Genomic DNA, 27779 nt, shown 5'->3' with positions numbered 1-27779 from the left:
GTTTAATAAAATTTCAGTTCTTCTCCCAACCCTGGGTTACTTCTTTTAATCTGACTGATGATACTTTAATAGGCTTTTTTCTTCCATGAATATATGTGAAGAATGCAATGTAAGTTTTGGAGGGCAAATACTTTACTTCTGCTGGAGGCAAGGCTCATGCTTTGGCTTTCCTACAAAGACCCCAAAACCCAAAGATGCTGTGGAAGTCTTGATGTGGGAGTATGGCACTGCTCTGCCTTTGGCTTTCAGGCAGATCTGATCAGATCTACTCCCCATCCCTTCTTTTTTTACCCTGTGTATTCTCTGTGAAATGTGTACAAGAATTCTCACCTATTGTACTTCTTGAAATCAAGCATGAGGAAAACATGAGCCCTGTCCACCATTTGGGCATGCTTTAGTACACCTCAAAATGGAATACTTTTATAGAAGTAAAGATTACTGGAAGTAGTATATTTTTCTCCTGGGAAAATGTGGATTGAGTTACAGTATTTGTTCCACATAGATAAGGAGAAAGAGATGCTGGGGATGCAGAGTTCTTCACTGCTGAGAACTGGGCATAATACGAAAACCTGAAGTAGAGTCAGGGTTCCTGTTTGCCTTAGATTAGTAATAATTACTTTTAGGCTTACTGTCTGCAACTTTACATCCTGGAACCTTATTTATCCACCATTACCCCTCCAGAGCTCACTATATTTATCCCTGAAGATGAAAGGCTGAAGCACAACTTTTCTGCTTGCTTGTTATGCAGAAAGGCACTTTGGAGGTTCTACTGCTTTATGTACTCCTGGCTCTTGTTCTATTCCCACACTGCAATTCCCAGGTTCTTAATAAATAAATAAGCCTGTTTATTTATACTGTTCTATGTATCCCTCCCTGGTGGGGTATTGGACTGACTCTTCCATGTAATGTATGTAGATCTGATTGATGGACATGACAGCACAGCTTTACTTTTTCAAGCATACAAATTTTCAGCTTGTTTTGCAGTTCACAGTGCTCCAGCTGGAGCAGATGCCCACCTCCACTCTTACGAGACTGTCCCTAAAGCTGCTGAGAAGATACAATTTTCTTACTTTCTTAGAAGAATACAGGGTACAGATAACTTTTAGCCTCCAACTATCACACCACACTGAGTAAGCAGTGACATCCAAAGAGTAAATTGTGCTCTGAGGACATAGCAATAACTTGAAAAGACAGTATTTAATTGGGTTGATATTGTTTTCTTACAGGCTTTTATGTGCACATAAAAATTGCAACTGTCATGCATTTGAAAAATCTATTCATGTGTTTACAGTATATTGATTGTAATCATGTATTTCTAACTATACACAGTGTAAAAATAAAAATACTTAGAAAATAATTATGCCATTTCACTTCATGAAATTTGCTCTTTTAAAATGAGCATAAAAATGATTAAATTATACCTTCTAACAACTCTATTCAAAGCCAAAATACCATGGCTTAGAACAAGGTATTAATTGGAACAGTCTTCAAAGTTTAAATCATTAGCTTATACTTCTCCTTGAACTATGAAAAGCTCATGGCAAGGTTCTTCATTTATGTGTGCATAGGAAAATTTTTAAAAACCAAAAGGTGAAGAAAAGTTGCTAAGCTTTGTTTTTCAGAACGTTGGCTGTAACATTGGAATGTCCTAGAATGCTGCACTTGATTGAAGTTAAATAGGGCTCGGCCGGTCTGTGTCCAGGGCTGGATCTTGTTGGAGGGATCCTATGTAAGCCATGAAGCTGTTGTTCTGATGGCTCCAGTCATAGTAGTCTGGAGAGAAACTGGGAAAGAAAATAAAAGAATTAGTGACTGGCAGATTGGTTCTTTAGGCATCTAGTTAGAGAACATGGGGAAATGCAATTATGTAGAGAGAGTTCTCATGCTGAAGTGCAAAAATAAAATAAACCCCCAACCAGGGGTACAGGCAACTATTTATTTTTCCAATCTGTCAATTATTTTGGCCCAAATGTTCATTATCTATTTCCTAATTCTCTCAGTTCACTGAAGACCCTCCCTTTCTGATTTGCTGTTCCAGAAGGTGTTGGAAAATCCCAGAAATGGTGCTGCTCATTCCTGCCAAGTCCTGGCACTGCAAGGGCCTGTCAGAGATCTAAACCTCCTATGTCTGGCTCCCAGAGCCCAGGACATGGTTTGCAGCTGTGCCATGCTGTCTTTTCTCCCATGAGCAGCATGACATAGTGCATGGGGCTGGTTTGGCTTCCACTGGGAGCTGTGCGTGTGTTACCAGTGTGGCTGGCTCCCTGATGGCTCACTGTGGGAGACAGGGTGGTGGTACCAGGCTGGCTCAAAACCACCTCTAGCATCCTCCATGGGCTTAGTTACTATGTGAAAAACTAATTAATGCAGGAATAGGATGACTGATAACTGTCAATAGTGAGCGTGCAACTTTACTGAGCCATGGTCTGGGCTCACAGACACTGACTACACTGTCTCACCTGAATGAGCGACAAGAACTAGATCTGGGTTACATTAATATGTTCATATCATAGTGTAGCTACAGCAACAGCAAAGGGAAAACACAACTGAGACTCCTTTCAGGGCAGGATAGAATCCTGTCAGTGCCTTTCCTTCTCTGAATTGGGTGCTACCATTTTTCATGTGAACTGCTCCTTCCTGGACTGGAATCCTTTCCCAAGCCTCACACCTGTGCAGAGTAGACAGAATTTTTGTGCCAGTTCTGGGTGGTGTGGGATTTCAGCAGTTTGATGGACTTTTCTAAGCCTTCACCATGTAGGAACGCTGATGGTCACCCTCAAAATATTTAGCCATGTTACAGGGCAACCTAAGTTGAAAGGCCTGTGCTGTCCAGCTCTTCCCCGTTCTGCCTGAGCAGGGAGACAGCTGTTTTTCTAGGCAGTCTTGCTTTCACATTTGAATGAGTAAATGGAATTTCTGAAGCCATTCTTGGAAGAAATAGAGGATGAAACAAAGTTCTGACCTGAGTTTTTCAATGAGCTGTACATCGGTACAATTCTTAAATTATGTAATGATTTTCATTCTTGTGTCTTTATGGTGTCTACAGTGCCCTTGGACCCCCACAGTCACTCAGTTCTGCCTATCCACTTCAGCTTCCCCTTTTGCTTCCCCTCACCCTGCCGGGATTTACGCAGCAATTGCAGCTAGACAATTCACATCCTTCTTCTGTGGCATGTCAGAGTTCCTGCTCCTCCAGTTTCTGTTTTGGGCAGCAAGAAGTTCACTCTGTGTCTCACCTGCCCTGTGCCCCCTGTGGTGCAATATTCCAGGCCAGATCATCGTCACTGTCGTATCTGCGGGGATTGTCAAAGAAGTAAGACCTGGGACTGAAGCCGTGGCTTGGGACCATTCCTGCATTGGCCTGAGGGAAGGGAAACCTCAGTCAGTATTTGCAACATCTATCAAATAGCTGTTTATCAATTGCCTGGTGCCTGACTTCCAGAAGAAGTTGCTGCCAACTTACCTCATGGTTTCCAAAATAAGACATGCAGTTTTGCATTTGCTGAAGACAACTGAAATAGTTTTGCATTTACTGTTCATGTCTGCCAGCACAGTGATATTTATCTCAACAGCTTTTTATTTATCCTTATTTCTCAGCTAACACCTGACCACCTTCTGAAGCCACCAGTCTGCATTCAACCTTTCTGCTGAATTCCTGTCCATCCAGGACACTTCATGCTTTCAAGCAGCTGACTTGAAGTGAGCAATAGGAAGCAGCTGAGGAGCTGAAGGAAAGGTATGAAACGTCTAAAGAGATTTGATTTTTACCTCCCACATTGCTAACACTCTCTTCTGGTGCCTTACCTACCTTACCACAGGAACTGATCATGTTGAAGCTTGGCATCCTATTTAGTAAACCCACATGTGAAAAGTCCCTGAGGCCCTCACCAAGCAATTTCAGTATCTAATCTACAGTGAGGGTCAAATCCTGAGGTCAGCTGCTTTGACAAAACAGGGAAAGGAGTGTACATATAACACTTTCATTTACAAAGCATTTCCCTGTGAATCAGAACAGAAAACATACAAGATGCAAGAAATCAGTTTGATTTCAGAAACAGCACAGAGGGACATCTAAGAACCCACTGAGCCTCAACCACTGCTCTCATCCCCAGGGAAGAGGGGTTTGCTGTGCCTGTGGATGAGCCAGGATGACATCTTCTCCCTGGCCTTAAAAAGGAGAGCAGTTTGATCTCTCCCTTTATTTTATGCGTTAAATAACTTTGACAAAGATGGAAAGAGGATTAAGTGCATCTCTGTCATGCCCCCATTTTCAACATTTGTATGGTTAAAGGCATGGCAAGGCATAGGGCCACATGCTGCTGTAAACCTGTGTCAGCACCAGAGCCAACAGACAGCTCATTCCAGGCTATAAGCACTTGTTATTTCAGTGAATTGTTTCATATTCACTGAATTATTTAATATCTGAGTAATGCTGAATGCAGGATGCCTCTATTCAAACTTTTTGTTTCTGAAGTCCCAGATGAACCATTAAAACAAAGAACTATTTCTCAGGATTTTTTATTAAAAAATAAAGAATAATTTTGATTTTTACCTAATCAGACTTGTTGTTATGATTTTTTTAACTAAAGGAGGGTTAGCTTTAATTCTAACCCTGTGCTTTCTAGCCAAGTAGCAGCCGACTGAATGCATTAGCCTAAAATCCTGCGGCCCTTGGTCTCCCTCTTGTGGCAACCTCACACTGAAGTTCAGCTTTCTTTTGCTACAATCTCTTCATTTTTTTTTGTTCAGTTCTACTTATTTCTGGTCTTCCAATAAATATTTGTCCTATGTGAAAAAAAAAAAATCTATGTATGACCTAACCCATGTGACAAATATTGTTTACACTAAAAAAAGGTATCCATAAAAGAAGGGATACTGATTGCAGTATACAATTGCAGATACTGAGGCAGTATCACTGATTGCCTCTTTGGAATTGCATCTTTATGGAGATTTAAGGCTTTCTGCAAATTACAATGCAAAAATATGTTATACATGTTACTGCCATGCTCTTGTGAGATAATACTGCCTGGCTCCATTTAGGATTCCAAGCCTTCATGGGATTAGCTTTTCAAAATGAGTGATTAGATCACTTCCATTATTTTCATTCTCTCTGAATCTCCCCCACACTATCCAAACTTGGCCACCAGGTCTAGTCTTATTAAGCCCACTTTAAATTAAATGAGATCTCTCTGTGGTCACTTTTTAGAAGAGCAGGACCTCTGGCCTATACTTAAAAACATTTCTTTTCTTTGCAGTTGTCCTGGTTAACTCCAAAGCAGGAGTGAGTCTGAGATGGCTTTGTCATAGGCACTGGGATCCATGGGGTTTCCTAGTGGAATGTCAGGTATTGCTTCCTTGTTCATCTTGGCTTTATCATTGTCTCTGAAATGTGCACATGAGGATAAAACCCATCACCTTGTCTAGGTTATTCTGTTGTTTCTTTTACTTGTGTATTTACCATTTACATCCCTTTTGAATAATATTAGCTTTGGTTTCATTTGGCCTACAGAAACAGAGACATTACCTCAGTTATCCTAGTGAGGGCTGGTATTGCCTGTGTGCCTGTCAACCACCTCACCTGGAGACATTGCCTACAGCTACAAAAAATGCTTGTCCATCTATTAACTACTTAGATATTAAGGACATTTATGGGGAATTATCCTTACAACTCACACCTTAATTTCTGGTCCTCTGAAAAAGCCAACAAGTCAGCAAGTGCTTATTATGGCCACTGGTCTTTGACTTGGAAAAACTTCAACTATTATTTCATAACCTTGTTGAACTGTTAGCACACAAGCATTTTCACTGCTATGTGATGAAAGATGCCAAGTTTGGATAACAAACTCCTTTTCCACTGATTCCAATAAAATGCTGCATTAACTCAAAGAGAAGTTGTTCCTACGCTTAAGAAAGTTCCTGATTTTTTAGATAACCTGCCTGAGAACCTGGCCTTTCTTTCTGGATAAACCTGATGAGTTTCTTTCAAGAGGAGTTAGCATAAAGAAGCAGGAAGTTTTGGTTGCTCTTATTCTGCCGAGGACACATTTTAAAAGAGAAGTCAGAACATAAAGAAGCAGAAGATCCCTGAGCAGCTGAGCCCCTCAGGCCTGCCTGGACATTACACTAGCAAACACACTAACAAATTCCACTTACTAGGTCTTTTGTAGGGTTTCGGACACGGAAGAAATACACAACCAAGGAAGTAGGCAGGAGCTCCCAGACGAAGAGGATCACTCCAAACACTATGTAACCTGCATCTCCCAGCTGACATTTCAGATCTGCCTGTTGAAAAGTAAAAGAGTAAAGTGTTTAAAAATAAAGATGGCAGCTCATTTGAAGGCACAGGAGGCAATGCCAGAAATTTCATTCTGTAGAGCCAGATCAACCTGGCTAATGATTAAAGGCATAGTAAAAAAATCAATATGCTATCTTGGGTACATGATTTCCCTTTCCTCCTCCTGCTATCTTTCCTTCAGAGATATCAGTTTTATGCAGGGGTCTTCCCAGCTTAAAAGCTTGGCAAGCAATCACTTGATGAAGTGATCAAATTTAGGTGATGAGAAACTAGTTTTCCAATCCCTTTCCTGCTGGAAATAATTGTAAAGGAACAGTCAACGGTCAAGGGCATTGCTTTTAAAAATGAAAGGCTTGGGTCTGTTCAAATTGGTGCACATTCTCAGGCTGAATTACTGCTGGCACTGCAGCATTAGCTGTGATCTTCTCTCTAGACCTCCAGCACTGCCCATAGCTACAGAGGGCAAATCTTGTCCTTTCATGTGTTTTGTAAAGAAGAGAAAAGAGTGCTTCTGACTGGTGACCTGAGCAATACTACAGTACATTTATTGGGCTGTAATTTTAAAAGTGTCTTTTGAGTCTGGTACCAAATTGTGTACCCACTCCCTCATTCCAGGCTCTTTACATATAGTTCAAATAACTTACCCCAAAATCCATGCAACCCTAATGTCACAAGCCAGAATAGATGTTCAAAAAATGTAGTAGTAACTCAAGGGCTGAAAAGCATTCCAGTGAGCTCCCAGTGAACAACCTCTGCCTCCAGAGGGCAAACAGGACCAAGTTAAGTCTGGCCATACCAGCCCCTGTTACTCCAGACTATAGAAGTGAGAGAACAAGTTGTCTGTCCCCTGCAAAGGGTCAGCAGAACCAGCAGCAACTCCTCAGGGCTTAACAAGAGGGAAATTGTTTGCTTCAGGAGAAAGTCAGAGCCTAACCCCCTTCTGCCTAAACCTCTGTGCTCTAATTCCACTGGCAACACCTGCAGTCCTCTTCTCTGCACTGCAGCAGGGTTCATTAAAGCTCCCTTGACAGACCCTACTCAACTTACTCATAACAAGGTCCTCAGGGCAATCCTATCCTACTCTTTACCTACTTCTTAATTAGAGTTTTACCTATTGCTCAACAGAAATTTGTTAATGGCTGCAGGTTTTCTTGGCCACCTGGGCAATATAAGGTCCTTGCATGGCTGGGAACACTGCTCTGGCTCTGCAGGTGCTTGCTGCTTGCAGGGGAGACAAGGGATATAATCCAAACCCTGGCCCAGAGCTGGAAAAATACTGGGACCTAAATACACTCTTCAAAGCAAAGAAAGGAGCTAGACGCTGAAATTTATTAGAGTTCAGCAAAGAATCCCCTGCTATTTCCTTTAGAGTTTTTATTACTGTTAGTTTGCAGTGTAAATTGTCACTTGCAATTGAAGCTTGGGAAGAGTCATAGCCTTATCCTCAAACAACAGAAATTATCATGCTAATTCCAGAATTTAAGTAAATAACCCCACAGCTCTGGATGGCAGTGGGAGGTGTTATGATGTCTTAGAACTGAGCATTTCAGTGGAATCAAGTACTGTTTTTCTGATTCTCTAAGTACATTACAGTCTTTACAGTGGAAAAAATACATGTTTTAAGAAAAGGTGCTCTTTCTTTTGACAACAAACTCAATGTAAACAAAAGATTGATTTTTAAATTTATTTGTCTTGTGGTTACTTTTTTATTTTAGGACAGAACTGGAATTTTTATCCTTATGCCAAAATGATCAGATATTTGTATTTCTGGAGCAAAACAATCTTAGTGCCTTGAATAAAAGAAATAAAATAGGGTTTGAGTATATTTATTCCTCTTGTGATAGCATTTAGGAAGTCAATCATCAGCTAGAGAATTAGGTTTTCACATTAGCAAATATTTTCATACTTGCCTGATCTGACACGTTATACCAATCGTAATCAAAAGAGTTGACTTTCTTGGTTTGGGAAAACGATAAGATGAACAAGTTGTAGCAGGCTCGTGAGGTATAAAGTAGTATAACAGTCACTCCTATGCTTGTCACCTGACAGACAGATGAGCCCTGGAAGAGATTTAAGCACAGGTTATTATTCATGAGGGAAGCTGAGAATAACTTTGCTTTGCATGGACTTCGAGAGTTGTCATGCTAGTCTGTCTCATGCAATCGACTTTTTGTCTTTCCTTCTTTGGCTAATATATCCTATTTTATGTATACTCCTGCATTTTATCAGCACAGTGGTTTCCAGGCAACTGTAGCAGTTCCAGCCCTTAGCAAGATGGGCTGTGACTAATTTTTACATTTTATTGAACAAGTGCTATTTTCAGAGCAGTGAAAACACAAAAGACCCACACTTGGCATGAGGTGGAGCAACAGAATTCAGCCTTCAGCTCTGCACTAGCTACAGAGCATCCTGTATCAGATGCTGGCTAGCATGATGCAACCTTGCATCTTTTTACAACTGCTTGCTTTGCACCAATTTCACAAGTACAGAGCAGGTCATAACAGTCAGCACTTAAACACAGCACAGACAGGAACAGAACATCCTGCCTCAGCTAATGTCAACACAGAGGAGACAAAGTGGCAGCACAGCCTCTGAGCTGAGTGACCATGGCAGGGCAGTCAGAGTGGCAGCTTGAGCACAAGGAGAGGAATGAGACTGCAGGGTGAAATTGGAACAGTTCCTAAGCCCTAGAGAGAATTCTGGACAAAGCAGGGGAAAGACCTCGATCCAGTGGGAGGATTAAGTGCCTGACTTGCCACTATGTCAAGTGGACAGGGTCACTGAGAGGGGCTGAGACATCAGCACAGGAGTTGCAGCAGGAAGGAAACATGGAAGGAAGGAATCCAGGAGCCATGACTGCAGGGACCTGTGTGTGTCTGATCAGAGAGGCAGGCAGATGTACAAAAATGGGACTGGCTTTGAAAGAAACTCCAAGTAAATTCTTTGTTGATGGCTGTGGAATAGTGCTTTGCACAGCTAAAGGAGGAGAGATGGAAAAATGTGCTGTGTCCATTTAGAGGTAAGTTGCCTTGCAGTCATTTCCTTCTCTAGCCCTGCCCTCTCCCTCTCCTGGCAGAGACTCACACCAGGAGGATGATTTCCTTTCATCTGTGTGAGAGAGAAGCTGCTTTTCCCTGCCACAGGACCTTTTAAATCAGTGCAGGAGACTGGAAAGTCTGCATCTTATTCCCTCTGCCCACACACTGCTTCCAGGTTTGCAGCTGAGGGTCAGAGGTTCAAAGCACTGTGGTTGGCAGAGCAGACACAGCAGAAGGACTAAAGAAGTATCAGGGGAAGTCATCAAGCCACCATGTCCTGAATTCCTGGACTTCAGGAGACTACCAGGGCTGCAGTGCTGCTCACCCACGCTGTTGAGTATTAGCCCTGCAGCTTTATTGACCCAGCTCCTCAGCCTGCCCTCCCCAGTGAGCATAAGTTAAGAAAAGCTCAGGGAGTATTTGAAAAAGTCTGTGGAAAAGAAGCTTGCCTGTCTTCCCAGTAAAATAGCATTGGTTCAGTGAACAGCCAGGCTCTGAAAATACCCACTGCAGTCATTGTCACTGAATTCCAGCTGATAACAGCCTGCAAACACCACCGTTCACCAGGCCATAACCTGCAGCCATGTCAGGAGTGAGCCAAGAGACTGCAGCTACTCAGGAACTGAAGCCAGATCCATAGCAGGCAGGGGTGAAAGCTGTGGCAATACCAGCAAGCAGGAAATGCTTTAAAGAGGAAATGTTTGCTAGGCACTTCTCTGTTCTCCTTCGATACTAACAAGTCAGTGGTGCTGTCATGGAAACCGAGGGAGAGAGAGCAGAGAGAAGCTGCTGACTGGCACATACCATAGCCCAGCTCGGTGGCATTTACAGATTGCAGATAGCAGAAGCAAAGAGCAGAACGGGGCTGGTATTTTCCCGTATAGATTTCCCTACATAGCTGTCATTCTTTAACAGTTAATAGTTAAATGTGTAGAGATTTAACAAATTACCATCCCAAATACAAAAATGCAGATAAAAGTGTCCTGGTTTTGCTTCCATTCACTTCAAATACTTTAAATAAACTTAGTGGGTCGGTGAAGGAAGAAGGAAGCAGTGAAAGTAAATCCAGAGGAATAATTTTTCTGTCACAGACCCCTGCAGAAAAGAAGGGGAGCCCCAAGCTGGTAGTGTGTCCCAGCAGAGAACCAGCCCAAGTCAGCACCTAAGGACAGGGCTGAGGACCTCCTTGGTGCTGGCACAGCCCTGGCACAGAGCACCACGACGGTTCCCGTGCCAGGCCATGGAGATGAATGTGTTTTCACATGTGGTGGGAAGATATACACCAGCAAATGGGAAATGCAAATAAAAGGCTGCCAGTACTGATGCCTTCCTACATGCACCACAGAGACTGCATTATCTCCAACAGTATTCTGTCATGTCACTGCAGGGAATGGATTTTTCTTCTCTGGATAGCTTTTTGGCCTAACAGTAGCAGATAAAACCAGGATGTTTTAGTCACAGCTAGTTTCAGTCATCTGTATCCCTAAATTATGTGCAGTCAAACCCTGTTGGAAGTCCTCAGAGGAACTCCCATCTCAGGTCAGCAGAGAGGAGCAAATCACTCTTAAACTCCCATTTCCACATTCAAACTTTCATCAGCTGATGTGTTCTGTCCTTTCCTGTCTGCAGTAATGTTAGAGATCCTTAGGGCTTTGTGAAATAGTTTGGAGTAAGGAAAGTTGGGTTTCCCACAGAAGTAGAAAACACAACAAAACCAAAACCAAACTAAAACAGACCCAAAGCCTCCTTTAGGTTAACACTGCTTTGTTACAGAGATTTATGCCTCTCTGATTTGCAGCACAAGAAAAACTTTTCTTACTAATAAAAATAATCCATTGCCAGTGCCCTTTGGTCAGCAAATGACAGGCTTGAAAGAAACAAAACTGAGCTGTGTTTTTAAATCTTCTATTCAGTCCTGAACTTTTAGTTGTTGTGCAGCATGGCCGGATTTGATTAAACAGGAAATGTACTAATTTCATCAGATTAGGTAAATGTAGAGAGGAATTCTGTGGTAAGGTTTTCTTAATAGCAGTTGAACCTTAGATTTTTAAAGGCTTTGTTGTGGTAACAGCAATATGTTATTGGTTAAACTGATAATTCTATATTTAACTGTCTTCTGCAAGTGCAAGGACTTTTGAAAGCCCTGTTTCATTATTTATAGATAGAAAACATCATCACTGATTTTATAATAAACACTGCATGTGTTTATTATATGTGATCTCACTCAGCTCCTTGACCACTCAATGTGTCCAAAGATATAAACCTACCAATATTTCTTTAAAGAACATCCTGTAGAATAATAGGAGACACCTTTTAACCCTTTAGCCAGCTGGCTGAATTACAATATTGTCTTTTAAAACACATTCTCATTATCTATAAGAATATATACAAGAATATGCAAGTATATAAAGGGAGATTCATATTTCTCTGTCTGGCTTATCTTCAGCATGCTGCTACCTTAAACAGTTAACTTAGTCAATGATTTGACAAGCTGAAGGATTCTGAAGTACAGGCCACTTCTATGTTGCAGTACTGAAATGAAGTGGTCTTCAGACAAGGGACCCAGAGAAAGCATTGTCTGCTTGAAAAGAGCTGTGAGAAACGCCAGCCAAAATGTTATGCAAAATCTGTCTCAAAACCACTTATTTTGGATCACTGGTTTTAACCAAAAGCTCCCTTGCTAACATTTAATATTTAATTCATGTACTGAGCACGATGGCCAGCCAAGCGCAGGCTGTGAAATTTAAGGCCTCCAGCTCTCAGGCTTTGTGGCTTTGCCTTGCACTGCCCTTGTATCTCAGAAGGTACTTGAAAAGAACTGAAAATGTACCTTACCTTGGACTCCAAGTAAATGTTGGCTAAAGACATCTTGGAGATCTTATACAGGCAGATGGAGAGTGAAACAGCACACAGCACAAACAATGTGTCATTAATTGCCACCCGGACAGAGACAATGATTTTTCTCTCTGAATTCTGTGTCCTCACCAATACTGCACATGTTAAATTCACCAATAGGAAGAGGAGACTTATGAAAAGAGAAGCCAGGTAGAGGGGCAACCTGAGAGAGTGAGAAGAAAACAGTTTTAGCAACATTGTTCAGCAAGTGTCAATCATGAGCTGGAAGTTGCACTTTGGGAAATGAAATCTGCCTCTGTTGGGCTGCCACAGCTGACAGAGTAACCAGCTGCCTGAGCCAAAATCAAAGTGCTCCAGATTGCTGGAGAGATTAACCTAGCCCATTTCAAACCTGTTTTTACAGTTACACAACAAGCTGTAAGTAAAGCAACTAATATCAAGCAGCAAAACACAGAGGACTGCTGCAGAAATTGAACAGCACAGTTCTCAAAAACTATTTAAAAAATACATGCACCTTCTTAGACTGTGCACTTCACACACAGCACAAACGCTCTGCCTAATCATTCCCAGAAAATCCTCTGCCTGGAATGGACTGGTTTTGACCCTGGTTTTACTATACCACCACTGCCATGTAAAGCATCACTGACTGTTAATGTTTCTCATCAGATATCAAACTAGGGAAGTGTCCAACAGCAGGAAAAATCTCCAGGTTACTGGTTCCCTAGCTTCCATCTCTGTCTCTTTTTCTAAACAATTTGGTCATGGTCAACCTCTTGAAAGAACCATCAAGAAATTTAACTATGCATATTGATTCTGGGTTGGCATCTTGCCATCTAGGCCAGGAAAAATGTGTGTTTATACCACCACAGAAGCAGACCTGGAACTGAAATGTGACAGACAGAAGCCCAGGAGTTGGACTGTTTTTATCCATCTGGTTCTTTTCCAACCTACCCAGCACTGATATTTAGAATATAAGCATACCCTGTAACCAAGGTATTACATGGTATGTAATTTTTTGATTTATTACTGGTTGTAATTCCTCCTTATGCCTACACAAACCTGTAGGGCTTTCCATTAATAAAAAAAAAAAAAAAGAGCATGCTTCCATTTAAAGCATTTGCTTACTTCATATCATTGCTGACCAAGGAAACTACTGATAAGATGCATAATCTGCAAGTCACTGAACAAGAGGTTTTGGCCCCAGCTTTTCATGCCTGTTGGGAACTTTGAATTTGGCATACAACAAACATACAGACTGTCCCTGAGGAATCCGGTTCCAATTGTTTAACAATACTTTACCCAATGGCGATCTTTTTCGTTCACACATTCATGTTCTTTTGGGTTAGCATCAATGCAGTTACAAAGCTGAAGCATAGCTGGCTTCCCTTCAGAGGGCAGGAAAGGAGGAGATACACCTTTGAGGTATTTTAACTGTGTTACAGGGAGAACTGAAAGCCTAAAAGCTTGTGAATCAAAGCCTTTCTTTCCAGCTATATCTGGCAGTGAGTAAGGATGCTGTTTTTTCCTTGCCAGGCACGGAAATTCCCTCTCAGCAGGAAGACTGTGCTCATTCTTAACTTCCCAGGGCAGGGCTCTGTTTTTAGGATAAGCAGCTGGAGGTAGTTCCTTTAAACCTCATACTCTAATGCAGGAAGAACTGCACTCCTGAAGCTCCCCTCTCACACGGTTTCCTCTGTAAAGGTGGTACATTTACAGCTTTTATTAGTAGCTCAGAAGTCCTTAAATAGTGGTCACATGTCTTCCTTTCCTTCCCCTCCCAAAGTCCCATCTCTAGTCGCCTTGTGGGGGCTTGTGAGGGAGGGCACACTCTTACATCTGCCTTGCTTGTGGGACGGCAAGTACATGCCCTCTTCTTGCTCACCTTAGCCAGAAGGACCTTCTGCTGCAGCACAGCCTGCATGCTGGCATGCAGCATCAAGCTGGCTTGCAACCAGCAAGGCTGAGAGGCTTCCAGGCCAGGCTCCTCCTCTGCAGACTTCAGCAAAAAAAACCCCAAACTAAAAGACAGCAACAAAAAAATGCCGGTGCTTTCACACTCCCATGTCCACACACTCCCATATGTGCCAGGGTGAGCTGTCGTGGCCACTCAGCTGTGCAGCTCCTCACAGGAGGATCTTCCAGCCCCCTTCTAAACATGATGTGGCTGGGGAAATGGCTGCCTGATTTGCAATGCAATAGAAGCATTGTTGCTGAATTTATGGAAAAGCACTGATAGAGATGCAGACTGTCTCTCAAGGGGAAGGGTTTTAGGGTCTCAGCAGATTAAAGGCAGAAAGTATCTTTACAATTCAACTACAAGAGCACCTACAAGGCATGAAGAAGCACATGGAGTTTTATAGAAAACAGAAAAGCAGGGCAGGAGAGGTGTTTCCAGATTGCATCAGTGAAAGTGCAAGTGAAAGTTCAAAGGCGTATTGTGCCTAATCCCCACTTTGGGACCGGTCTTTGAAGGAGCCTTGTGTAATCTGCTTTGGCTGGGAAGACACATGCCAGGCTGTTCTGTTCCTTCTGTGTCACACTGAATGCACCCCTAAGTTTTTCTTTGAGCTGAAAACAAAACCTCAGATCAATGCAGTGAGATTTGCCTCGTTTAACAAGAAAATCTGTTTGAATTTACTGTATTTTGTATGCAGTGTTTGAGGCTTGTGTGTAACAAGACATGCACACACAGCACAGTAAGCCTCATCCAAAAACCTAGTGACAGTAAGACATGCCCAAGTCCAGGGAGACAGGCAGAAGGACTGTTTAAATATGAAATTGGACAACTTCACCTTGAGCCCTTTTACTAATATTATAAAGGCTGTTCTGAATAAAGCTTGCTTAAGATTCTGGATCCCCAATAGGATTTATAGCTTTTTTTTTTTTTTTTGCATCTGAAATTATTCTGATTTCTGAGACCTGTGTCAGTACCTCTCAGTTGCCCCATTTATGTTGCCATCATCTGTTGCAAAAATGGCAATACCAGGCAATAGGGTCTCACACTTAATAAAGAAAATGGAGGGAAAAAATGAAAAAGTGAACATTCAGTAATGAAGAAAAATCGGATTCAGTAAGTGCAGATTCCAGACCTGTCTGTAGGCCTTTCATCTTTCCATCATTTATCTCTCCCTCAGGATCTAAGCAACCTGATCTAATGAAAGATGTCCCTGCCCATGGGACATTGGTTGGACTAGATAATCTTTAAAAGTCCTTTCCAGCACAAGCCACTATGTAAGTCTGTGTTCTTCCACTAGCTTGTTACAATTAAGTCGTCTGTGGTTGTGCGCATATTACATAATTTCAATTGCCCTGTGTAAGATAGGAAATTAGGTCAGCTTTATTAATATAGCTCTCTTAGACAAACTAACCACACTCATGCTGCAATTGAGATGTTAAAATACATCTGAAATCCCCTACCAACAGAGCTGAACAAGAAAGAAAAAACTAGGCCAGATCCAAGTGATTTGTATTAGAAATCCAGTGGGGAAGAGTCAGGGTGGACATGGAGCTCTCATGAGGAGGGTAGGCTGTGCATGAGTAATTCTAGCCACAGTACATTTGTATTTAGGAACAAAATGCTCCAAAAGCTACATGCAGGTTGCTAATGCAGTCACTTCACAGGCATTGACTAAATATCATGAGCTCCTATGCTTCAAGAAAGACATTTTCAAGCAGCGTTCAGGAATAACAGCCTTGCCACAAGCATCAGTAAGAGATGAGGTTCAAAGTTTCCAGCTCTCACCTCTAAAGCCATGCAAGGACCTGTCCACAGCCAGCCCTCCACCCCCATGAGCTGGCTCTGTGCACAGTGACCTCTCTGTCTCTCTTGCCCGTGTGCCCATCAGGGGCAGCCTCGTCTGCCCTGGGGCACCTGCCTGGGGTGTGCTCTGCCTGTCTGCCTGCCCATACTCCTGGATTTTCTTCTCACATGAACCAGAGTGCAAAAGGGGGGTTCAAAGCTGCAGTTCGGCCTGGAGTCCACATTCCTGAGCCAGCCATCACACTCTGCATTTCCCATGCCCTCCCCAGCCCACCTCAAGCCTGCTCTCACTGTACTGCCCTTATCCCAAACATAGTTCCCAAAACACTTGGTACAGATGACTGCCTTACGAGCTGTATGAAAAACCAGTAGGATAACAAATTTCTAGAGAAGGAACAGTGGTAATATTTGCCCTGTTCATACAGTACTATGTTCTCCTAACAGTCAGCAAGTGACAATTCAGATTGCAGTTTAAATTATTCTGTTTTCCTATCCTGAATTCATATTGTAAATTCTTTCTTTAGAATGGAGACAACCACTCTCTCTCTCCTCCTTCTAAACAGCATTGCCCAACTGAGGCTTTTAAGCATTGGCACAACAAACATTAATTTATTGAGCTCTTCCTAAGCTTTCTGGACATTACTGCCCTTTGGGGCTCTTTCAAATACATCCTGACAGCTTCTCCTTCACAACAAGATGCCAAATGAATCTCTCCACCTATATGTAAATCTACCATAACCTCAGCTCTGTGGAGTCAGGGGAGGTTATCTATAAGCTCCCAAACACATAATGAAATTGAACCCATTCTCCCTAGCTCTTTCTCTTCACAATTTGTCCATCATCTTCCCAAAATTTTAAGACTTATATTACATTGACCTCACAGGTTAAAACATACCCACTCCCACTCATTACTGTCAAAAAAACCAAAACATCACTATGCTTCTTCAGCACTGGATCTGAATTTACCTGTTCTTAATACAAATGTTAAGAACCAATAAGCAAATCCCCAGGGTGGGTGTTTTCCACTTGCATTTGAAATATTTGCTTTGGAAATATGTGACTGTCTAAAAATGATCCCTGTGTTGAGAAAGGACACAGTCCCCTAAAAGTCATAGGAAGAAGGTGGCTTCAGAACCATCATCATCAAACATTGGTATACAAATATGAAGAGCTGAAATATGAGCATCACAAATTGGAAACTATGTTTCTCAAACAGTACGGCTCTTCCCTCCCACACTGAATGTTTGCAAAGTTCTTACCTGTATTTCAGTAGCTCTGGGGAATATTTTGACTTAGCTTTGAAAATTACCTGCAAAACAAAAAAATATTGCATCAAACATAGTATACATGTCAGCAAAGAAAGACAGTGTGAGTCACAGCAATTCTGTCTCTCAGGCCACAAGATACGTCACGACAGGTTTCATTACGTAACGGATTTGCATGGGTTGCTTGCCCATGGCAGGCAAGCTCTAAGCAAAGTACTAGACCCACTCAGCAGGTGATCGGATGCACTTGTACACAAACTGCCTACACTATTATTTTCCCTTACTCTGGTTTAGGAATAAGGTCCTTTACACCAGTATTAACAAAAGGATCAATGCCAGCATAACCATACAGGGAAACTATTGTAGGCTCTTACATGACCTGACAGTAGATGTCTCTCACACAGACCAGCTCACACCAGGCCAAATGTTCCCATGAAGAGCCTATCATAGTAACCTGGCCTGAAATTAGATAGATACTTTGACATTCATGTTGCATTGCCAAAAAGATACCATTAAGAGCCAAAGTCATTATTTTACTCTGAGGTATTATTTGGCTTCTGCTGACTGTCTCTTCTCTGTACAACAATATATGCTTTTACAGAGGGATAGCTCATGCCCATCAGCTGGCTTGCTGTACCAGAAAAGATAAAATACTGACAAAGTTCTCTGTAATGTAGCTAGGAGCCATCAGTCATAGTTGTTTAACCATCATCAGAAATTATACAAAAATATATTACTATGTTTTGCATCCTATTTATTAAAATATCACTTGAAAGTACCACTGCTTTTTTATAAGCTAACATGGTTTCCAAACAAAAACTTAGTTTACAAATGCTCCAAAACAAAAACTTAATTTTCATTTAAACCAACAGCAAAGCACACTGGTTACAAGTATTATAAAAACCTCATGATGTATGACTTATTCTGGGTAGTTTCCCAATCATTTTCTCCTCAAGTTCTGCTATCTTATCCATTTACCTTGGTTTTGCATGCCCTTTAGTTATGTTTGCATAATATTTGCTATGATTATTATGCTTTCCCAAGGAAACAGGACCTAAATGATCACAATGTGACTGTAGACATGTGTCTGCCTGTCAGTCTCTTTATTTGGACTCTACTAATCTTAAAATACTTCAGAAAACTGATGGGAAAATGCTTGAAGTATCCTTTATCATCCTTCTAAAAATCAATGATTTAAAGGAAAAAAGGAACTCTATAAATGTATCTAATATATGTCCTCTGTGAGGAGAAGCCTACATAATGACTCTACACATCACCTAATAGGAGAGAGTCTGCATAGCAAAATATTGTAAAAAATTCTCCAGTTATGGGAACAACTGAGAGTCAATCATGAGACACAGATCTGGAGAAAATCAGGCTCAACTTGTTCCAGATCTCCTGGAACAACTTGTCATTTAATTCCTATTCACCATAAACAGCTGTCTTGACATGGAAATTATTTTTGTGATGCATCAGCTTGCTTAGCACTAGCTGAAGCAGCAGAGAACACTGAGTTTTTCAGCAAACTGAGAATAAAATTGAAAACTTGGGAGAAAAAAGTCTGTAAAAATATTCTGCAACCATTGATATTGTTTTCAAATAGATAACATCTCTGATAGTATCCCTTAATGAGGAGTTTTGTGATTCATTCTCCAAATTCCTGGATCACAAAATCTCACAGGAGTTCAGGAAGAAGTTTTAGGTTGTTTTATTTACTTGCTTTTGAAAGGAAAGGTACAAGGGGCTTGCAAATGTTCTGCACTTCTGCTGTGCATAAAGAGTAGCTGTCACTTTCAGAGAAGGGATGAGGTTCAAAATACTTCTCAGATACATTTTGTACAAGATTTATTGCCTACCCTGCTTATTCTGGAAGGGACGGAGGAAGCAGATTCCTGATCTCAATGAAACTAAACGAGTAATCCTTGTCTCTAGGGTCATTCCACAATCCTCACCTATTGTGAGTATCACTTATACACATTCTGCCACTAATTCTGACACCTTTCAGGAGTTGCACTGAACACAAGAGTTCAGAGCCTCTGCAAAGAACTTCACATGACAAGCAATTTCCAGTGGGCAATGAGTTGTTCTGGTTTCACAAAAACCTAGCAAATATCAAGTTCCTAAATACCATCTCCAGTGGTTCCCCAAAAATTTTCTACTCATCCCTCTTAAGTCACAAGGTACTGTCACATAAACCAATCCAAAACCACTGCCCAACAAAATCTCCATGGATAACCTGGGTAAAACCAAATGTGATGCTCCTGCTGCAGATCCAATGGGATCTCAAGATTCAAGATCACCAAAGCAGCTGTTACTGTGGTTCTGCATTTGGTGAACCTGTCCTAGGTGATACATGTTCTGAAATTTTCAGAGCAAAATGACCATTAAGAAAGGAAAACAAACCCTAACAAACAAACAAACAAAACAAACAAACAAAAAAAAAAAAAACAACCAAAAAAACCCAAACCAAAACTAAAGAAAAAAACAACCCACCAAACCGAAAGGATGCTATATAGAATGAAAGCTACACTTTAAGGCATGGAGAATTCTTACCAATTCACTGCTAGGCAGGAGCACAGGCAGCCAGATTCTGCCACTTTTGCCTAAAAACTGATGGGACTTTAGCTCATGAGTAGCCCTGCTGTAAGCAATGGGATTTTCACAGAATAAAGGGTTGTTCAGTGGGAGTAAGGATGTCAGGAGCTGATCTCAATATACCTCACATGTGTGGGTGCAGCTTTTTGCTTTTAGCATTTAGCTCAAGAGCCTGGTTGCTCAACGGCCCCTCCTCGCAGCAGTGTTGAGAAAACTTCCAGTCAATATCTGAGTCATCTAAGTAAGTCTTCCAGCAAACCAGAGCAAACCAGACTATTCCTAAGAATAGACTAAACAGCAAACAGAGAGCAGGCTGTTTTAAAAAGATCTTTCAGAGTGGCCCAAGATGAACATGGAAAACGCAGTGAAAGTCCTTGCTAATTTTCTTATGTCTAAAGGGTTACTTTTTAGACGTAAAAGTATTTCCCCTTCTGCTTGTTCTTTGAAGGAGAAATATCCTGTTTTGACTCTCTGTTTCTGCCAAAGGGTTGAAAACCTCAAATGAGATTCTCACACTCCCTCCTCCACTCCCCTGAGGTATATGTCTGGCATATAAAACTGCAGCAGTTCAAAAGGACTCCAAAAATCTCTTCATACAGCCAGAGAAAATTCCCATTGCACGAACTGATGTAAACAGCTGACCTTAGAGACATGTTACCACCAGGCCCCAGGAGTGGGGATGGCATGGGATCCATCAGCAGCTTGGCTGCAGACAGCCCTGGAGAGCAGCTGGGCAGCAGAGCAGGCAGACAGGGCCAGGCTGTTGTAGCTGATGGGGGTTCCAGCTAATCAGGAGCCGCTTTGGCTCTATAGGTGTCAGTGAAACAGCTGTCAAAGCCAAGACAGATATTCCCAAAGCAAAAGAAAAATAAAATCTCCCTGGAGCAATTTTCGTGTCCACGCTCTGATTTAGCTGAACTGATGTGATGACTGGCACAAACCTCCCCTGTGCTAGCTGATTAATTCACTTTTATAGGAGCTACAGCTCGGCTCACCAAAAAGCCTCAGATATGTGGTAACTGCTTGCGTATGTCTCAAGCTGGCTCCCGGCACAGGAACGAAGTTCAGCTTTATTTACCACTTCTCACGTCAAAAACCCTATAAGAACAATAGCATGCATTTTCCCTTCCCAGTTCCTTTCATCACAGTCCCTCTCTTCCTCTGTCACACTCCACGCAAACTTCCCTTTGAAACCTGAAAATAATGCCACAATCTCATCATCAGCACATGTACCTTTCTTCAGATGTGCATCTTTCAGTCCCAGGCCCACCTTCCCCTTCCTCTCCTTCTTCCACGTTCATTCTTTTATTTGGATCAGATTTCCCAAAACAGGCAGGTTTTCCCTCTACTCTCTAAATTCTACACAGCTTGAAAGGCCTACAGACATGGGCAATGTGACTCACTACCATCCTCAGTCTTCCACAAATTGGTAAAAATAGTCCTAAAAGGACAGGGATGATTGTGGGGGCTGACAGCCACAGCAAACTTCCAAGAGCAGTTTTCCTATCAAATTATTTTCTAAGTCAAATGACCTCATCCTTCATGTCAGATGCTGACAGCCAGCCAATCTGCAATTGCAATTTGTCTTCTGTAGATACAATAGTAAGGGCAACATTTTACAGCAAACATATTTGCTGATGCTTTTCCATATGTAATTAGACTCCTGTGTAGTTCTATATACATCTAAATACTGTTATAAATTAATAATAAGCTTTATAATATATGATTTATTAATTTCTGCTAAAAAGAATTATCCAAAATAAAAAGCCCTCTCTGTTCTCTGACTGGTGAGAACTTTTGAAATGCTATCCTCAGTAATTAGAGAATGAGGAATTTTCTTAATTCTCCTCCCAGAGCTACCATTTACTCTGGTTCCACTGAAATCCATGAAAACTTTCTGAAAGCCTTGTGCTGTTTTTACCTCACCCTGCCAGGCATGGGCAGCTCCCCTCAGAACTGTCTTACTCTGTTCAACTTCTCTTCATTTGAAAGTCCCTGATTTTATCAGCACTGCCTGGGAGGCAGGGTAAGTTTCTCAATCCAGATGCCAAAGAAAAGGGAAGATGGTTAGGGAGGAGGAAGGAGAGGTAAAATCTGCCTACCAGCCTTCTCCACCCATGCTGTCTCACAGCTCTTTAGCTCAGCACTACTTTTCCTCCCTCCTGGAGAAGTTCCCAACCTGATGACAAAACCTAGAGCCCACCCAACTGTTTTCTGTGCCTGGCCACAAGGGAGGCCTGGGATTTTGAGGGAAATTTACAGCTCACGGTCTTTGGCCCTGACCTTGTTCTTTGAGCCTGTAACCCTCCATCCTAGCCTCTCTCCTGCTTCATTTGTTTTCTGTTCCCCAGGGAAATGCAAAGCCTGAGCAAACAGGACAAAGTGAAGCAAGTCCTTCTCTGCCCACCCCTCACATGCACCAGAAAAGGCAACTTATTTTTTTTCCCAGAGCCTCTTTAGTCTTTTACTCATAGCACTAACTGTAAAGCCTGAGGACTCATTTCAGTGTCCCCTTGTCAGAGACAGGGAAGATTTGAGGACATAAATAAAGGAGTATCCAAGTCCTGAAATCCTCACATTTTTCATTAGCCTGGGATGCCTCACTGTAGGATCCTCCACTTCTTTCCCTTCAAAGTGGAAAATACGTTATTTATCAGAAAATAAAACATTTGAAGCTGCATGTGTGAGGCAAATATATCTATGAGATTTTTGGTCTGGAGGTGCAAATACATCTTGGCTCCCTATGTGGTGGATCAGGATCAGGATCAGGGGCTGTCTTGGTACAGTGCTGTTACTTGTTGGCGTTGTCCTACTGTTTTACAAAAGTGCCACTGGATCTCATCTTCATTTGAGATTTATTGTAATGATTTCCAAGTAGGCAGAGGGCCTCCCCTCCTGAGAGCGTAGATCACACTATTATTTTTCTTTAGAAGGAAATCAATACAGACACAAGATTAATAAATTCTAATACGTTTACTTATTCCATTAAAAATCATATTCATTTTCTCCAGTATGGAATCTCTGAGAGTAACCCATATTCTATAAGCCTTATCTGCAGCACCCTTTCTACATGCCCTAAGTAGGGCATTACAACTCTATCAAAGGACCCTGAACTTGGCTCTTAACCCAAAGATCCCATTTTGAGTCAAAACTATTTTGATTCTAACTTCTCTTTTGTTCATAGTTCCCCTCCTTTAGCAACCTGCTCCAACACACTAGAGATTCTTCTGCTGCAGTTGCTGATGCTCAAGTCTGGGGACAAAACTCTGCTGTGCTGATGTCATCAGGGTTCAATTGTCCTGCTACACATGAGACATATCTGAAATTCCCTATGGCTTTGGGATATCTATTAAAAAAGAGAATAGTTGTGGCTAACTTTCCATCAAGTTCAAAGGTGCTTGTTATTTGAAAAATTCCCTCTGGCACTTGCCAAATGAGTTTTTGTTTGGCCAGGAGGATTTGCAATATTTTTTAACCACTTTTTTTCCTCTCACATCTACATTTATGAGTTTTCCTAGCAGTGCTACATTTAGGAATGGTAGGTGCTCTACAGCAGATAATAAAAACCTACAAATTCCAGAGATCCCATGGGATCTCTTCCAGTGCTCTGTACCTATACTATACACAGATCACTTCTTTCCCTCTAGCTAAGCAGCAGTGAAATAGCAGGGGTTTCATGCAATGAGACACAGCTGCAGACCCTTCTTGCCTGTCTTCTAGAGAATAAAAGGATAAAAGCTGTTTCTAAACAGGTCTGTGAAGTTTTAAGCCATTACTGAAAACAAAATTTTCTCTCTCCACCCCTTTCACACTAGTTCTTGCTTGTCTACTGTGGAAAGCTAGATGTACATTATATACAAGATGCTGAATTTCAAGCCAAACCACCTTTTAATGGTTAGAAGTAAAGAATTAATAACAGTGAATTAAAAATACATGCACTTATTTTGTCATGCATTCGTAGAATGGCTGTTCTTGTATTTCTTAAACCTTTGTTTCAGCTGGGGAGATATTTGAGATTAAATTTCACTGACTGCAACTAGCTCTAGAGCAAGCAACAATACTATTCTTAAGTCTGTCTACAGTGGCCCAAGGTATTTGAAGATCATGACGCACATCACAAACTCTGAAAGTCCCTTGCAAATACTGTTTCAAAAGCCTCACAGCAGCTCTTCAAGCCAGGTAACTATTCCACTCTTTCTCAGAGGGGCTCAGAGGAAGATCAGGAGAACTCAGAATGACAAAGCAGGAATTCTGTCTCAAAGGCAGAACCAACAGCCTTAGCTTTTTTTCTGTTTCCAGCCACTGACTTGTACTTCCTGCACGCTATCAGACAACAATGCTAAAAATAAGTGAAAAGGACAAATGTCTGCATTCTGTGTGCTGCCTTTTCAGATCTTCCTCAGACAAAAGGAATGTTACCTGCAGCACTAAGCCTCCTGAGTGCTGACACTACTGCTCAGACTGCTGTGCCCCCCTGTGCTCGCATCAGCCCAGGCTTCTCTTGGCCAAGAGCCAGGATGCTGCACTCTGCCTCCAGGCTTCCATAGCAGCCCCACATGTGTGTCTGAGGGAAGAGTCTGACCCCAGGCTGTGACTGAGCCCCAGCACTGTGATGGGCTGGACTGTGTGCTGATGGACATTTGACCCTGCAAAGCTGCACAGTTATCAAATGACCCTCACCACAGCTATGGGATAAAGCATAGGTAACCATATGCCTGAGCTGGATTTGAGTAGCATGCAGATGAAAGGTTTCTGTAATCCCTTAATATATCTCAAGTACCAGGGAGTGGAGCAGGATGAGTTAGCAGACATTTCAGACACTGAATGGATGAAAGCAAACCTAAGCACAAAACTGGGTATGTGGTTCTAAGTATTTAATACCCTCTACAACTCAAGTGATCTTCTTACAGCTGTCACGCTTACCATTGCTGCTTTTCCAGCTCTGGGATAGCAGCCCTTGTGTGCAGCCTGATGTCTCCAGTCAGGCTGTTCAGAATTGATAAGGCTGTCATCACTACAGAGCACTGTTAAACACCATGGGGACTACAGAAGCACCAGCCCCAGGCACGCAGCTGGCTCCAAGTGGGGCACACAGCAACACCCAAAGCATCCAGAGCACTGCCTGTTGTGCTCCAGGGCTGGCTGATGCTCTCCTGACTAACTGCTCCTGCACTGGGAAAGTGGACTTTGATCAGGGCCACATGAGTGCAGCCTTGGTATCCTGCTCCAGGCACTGCAGTGGGAGTGAGGAGGTAAAGAATCCAGTCTCTGCCCTCCTGCAAGTCTCCTGTGAGGTCTTAGGCAAGCCCAGCAGCCTTTCTTTGTCTCAGCATGCCAATATCCTGTCCTTCAGCCAAGTGCAAGATCACCATGCTCACCATAAATATTTCCAAGCAATTGTAGCTGCAGCAACCTGGAGCCCTGTGCAGCTTAACTTATCTGACTTCTTAGATGTCCATGGCACAGATACACTCTAAATACCTCTTCCTGAAATGGAGACACTATTTCCTTTACTCCAATATACAGTGAATTTACCTTTACATCAGAGAGTCCTTGAAATAGAGGGTGTATCTGTGCACAACACTTAGCAGTTACTGAACAGAGTCAAAGCTGTTTGTAATACAGATCCTAAGAGGAATTTAGGCCCACAGTAGGATTCCATCAACAGTTTCGATTGTTATACACATAATAGAAACCTCACTGAGAAACGTCAGCCAACTTATGAAAAAACTGCGACTGGGGGTTTGTTGCTGGCAAAATCAGACAGTACAATTCTGACTGCACACAGAGATCAAGTCTGGTAAGACAGGAGGTTTTTAAAGTCTAACAACAATAAGAAGGCATAATAATAAAATGACATTTTGGGTGTCCAAATTCCAAGCTCTCCTATACATTTTTTCTCCAATGTCTGAATTATTTTTATAGACAGTAGACGTGTTAATTGATATTCTCACAGTGATCACTTCAGGCTCTGGTTTCATTGTAACACTGATCACTGGCATATAGACCAGAAGTCAAAGTACCCAAATAAACAACTGAAATTTGCTTTTTGCATTGCCAAGGTACATTTCTAAATTACATTTTTCTCATGATGTTCACATAATAAAGCTTTACCATTCAGCTAGATTTAATCAACTAAATATCTGTTGCTTACCTGCGTGAAGTAAAGATTCATCAGGGTCAGGGTGAAAAACTGGAGGCAGACTGGGAAGCAATAAAGAAGCCAGAAGATGAAGGGGCTGAGAGAATTTGCTGTGACAAAGTCTTTGAAGTAAAATGAAAAGAGCACTGTCCTAAGAGAGGCCCAAAACAGGCACAGAAACAGAAAGACAGTTTGGTAACTGAACCTCTTGTGCCTGTAGTGAAGGACCAGCCAGAGCTGGACGTAGATGAACACAAAAAGCAGTGAATAAAAAACAGTATATACAATGGTCAGGCCCAGCTTCACATACGGAGGGACAGCTGGCGTCAGGGTCGGCGGAAGGGTGTCATTTTTCAGTGGGTCCCACTCAGGGGCCTCCATTTGATATCGGGAATCGTCAGAATTATTTAAGTTTGGCTGCCGCTGTTGCCTCCTCCTCCTGCTCCTTTCATCTTCCTACAGCATAGGAATCAAGAAAATGAAAGAAAACAAGCTGCACTTCCTCTTTGGCAGCTCACTGTGGGCTGGTAGCACATGATCACAATTCAGAATGATTCATTAGGACTGCCTTTGTCAGCAATTGGCAGGGAACAGCTCAGAAAGCTGCTCTTTGCTGATGTCTCTGCACAAATCTTTGCCATCCCTAAGAAACAAAGAAATCCACCAGCCTCTGAACGGTTTGCTGCTAATTTTTTTCCTAAGGAAAATTATCTGGATTTTAAATTAGTTAAGTAATGTTCTATTTTTTACAAGAAACAAGTACCTGACACTTTCCCAGTGGCAGACACATATCTTAGTAGGATTTTTTTTCTTGTTTCCTGTTTAACAAGTACTTCATTTAGCTGCATTTTGTTAGAAATCATTTTAAACACCTCCAAGTACTCCTGAAACTCAAACTGCTGTATTAAGCTGCAACAGCTCAGCTTGCCATTGCAGAAAGCTTTGTGTTTATACAGAGTTACACAATTGGCACAGCAAATCTAATATATTCAGTTTGTTATTTTTCTTATAAGATGCTTCATTAGAATAGGAGAAAAGGTACATCAGGACTTCCAAACCTAGCATATATAGGAACAAAATAAAACCTCCTAGAGATCTAAATTCACCAAAGCATACATGCAGCTACAGGTTCTTTTCTTCTTGGTTGCTTTTGTGCCATCACTCTGGAAACAGCTGACCGGCCACACCTTCTCAAAAGTGTGCAGATATGCCCCAGGGATGATATCTATAAATTAATAGGTGCTATGGCAGGCTGATGGGTTTGACTCACGGGGGTGAGAACTGAGAACTGAAACTGAGCGGTTTAGACATTTGTAGTGTGGTTAAAATGCTTCATATATCTCTAGGTCATGTCATGTACAGCGCCATGTACTGTACAACAACAAGATTTTAAAAGCTACTTTGGTTATGGCTGGAGCACTGACACGTTTTTCTCTATCATTTATTGTAAGCTGATTGCAAGAAGTGCTTATTACCTGGACCAATCCCCAGGGAAGACCCCATATGCCTGGTGAGCAATGAAAAAAGATTTCTGTAGTGGAAGGGTCCATGTAATGAACTAACACAGTGTACATGATATGCAGAAATTGACACTATCAAGGAAAATAGTGATTTCCATTATTAATGCCTTGCACTAAGAGGAGTTCAAAACTAGTATTTTGTTGAAAAACAATTATCATAATTGTGCTTATTAATATAATGAAAGATATAAAAGTTTGCATATCTATTTAAAACTATCTCAATGTGAACCCTATTCTGCCCCAGAAATAGCCACCCTCAACCCTTAAAGCTCTGTTCCAAAATCCAAGGTTAGGTACTGAAACTTCAG

General features: G+C 41.8%; 1 protein-coding gene across 1 annotated transcript; it reads right to left on the bottom strand.

Moving 5' to 3' along the window:
• Positions 1–1591: 1591 nt before the first annotated feature.
• On the bottom strand, positions 1592–26508 carry GPR137B (G protein-coupled receptor 137B). Its single transcript, XM_074537510.1, has 7 exons — positions 25964–26508; positions 17209–17258; positions 12169–12391; positions 8202–8355; positions 6154–6278; positions 3237–3361; positions 1592–1784 (listed from the first exon to the last, which is right to left on the bottom strand). Exons 1-7 carry the CDS (start codon positions 26330–26332, stop codon positions 1673–1675), a joined length of 1158 nt encoding a protein of 385 aa, XP_074393611.1. The 5' UTR covers positions 26333–26508; the 3' UTR covers positions 1592–1672.
• Between the last annotated feature and the right edge of the window lie 1271 nt (positions 26509–27779).

This window comes from Zonotrichia albicollis, chromosome 3, assembly GCF_047830755.1.
Source record: "Zonotrichia albicollis isolate bZonAlb1 chromosome 3, bZonAlb1.hap1, whole genome shotgun sequence".
Classification (NCBI taxonomy): domain Eukaryota; kingdom Metazoa; phylum Chordata; class Aves; order Passeriformes; family Passerellidae; genus Zonotrichia; species Zonotrichia albicollis.
Note: the sequence above shows the minus strand (reverse complement) of the source record. Positions and strands in the feature narration are given on the sequence as shown.

Excerpts from the sequence above, each read along its gene's own strand:
- GPR137B (XM_074537510.1), bottom strand. The coding sequence starts at position 26,332 with ATGGAGGCCCCTGAGTGGGACCCACTGAAAAATGACACCCTTCCGCCG. Across the intron at positions 6,279-8,201 it reads TAACGTGTCAGATCAGGCAA|ATCTGAAATGTCAGCTGGGA; the intron begins GTATGAAAATAT and ends TTCAACAGGCAG. Across the intron at positions 1,785-3,236 it reads CCACAGGGGGCACAGGGCAG|TTTCTCTCCAGACTACTATG; the intron begins GTGAGACACAGA and ends TTTCTTTCCCAG.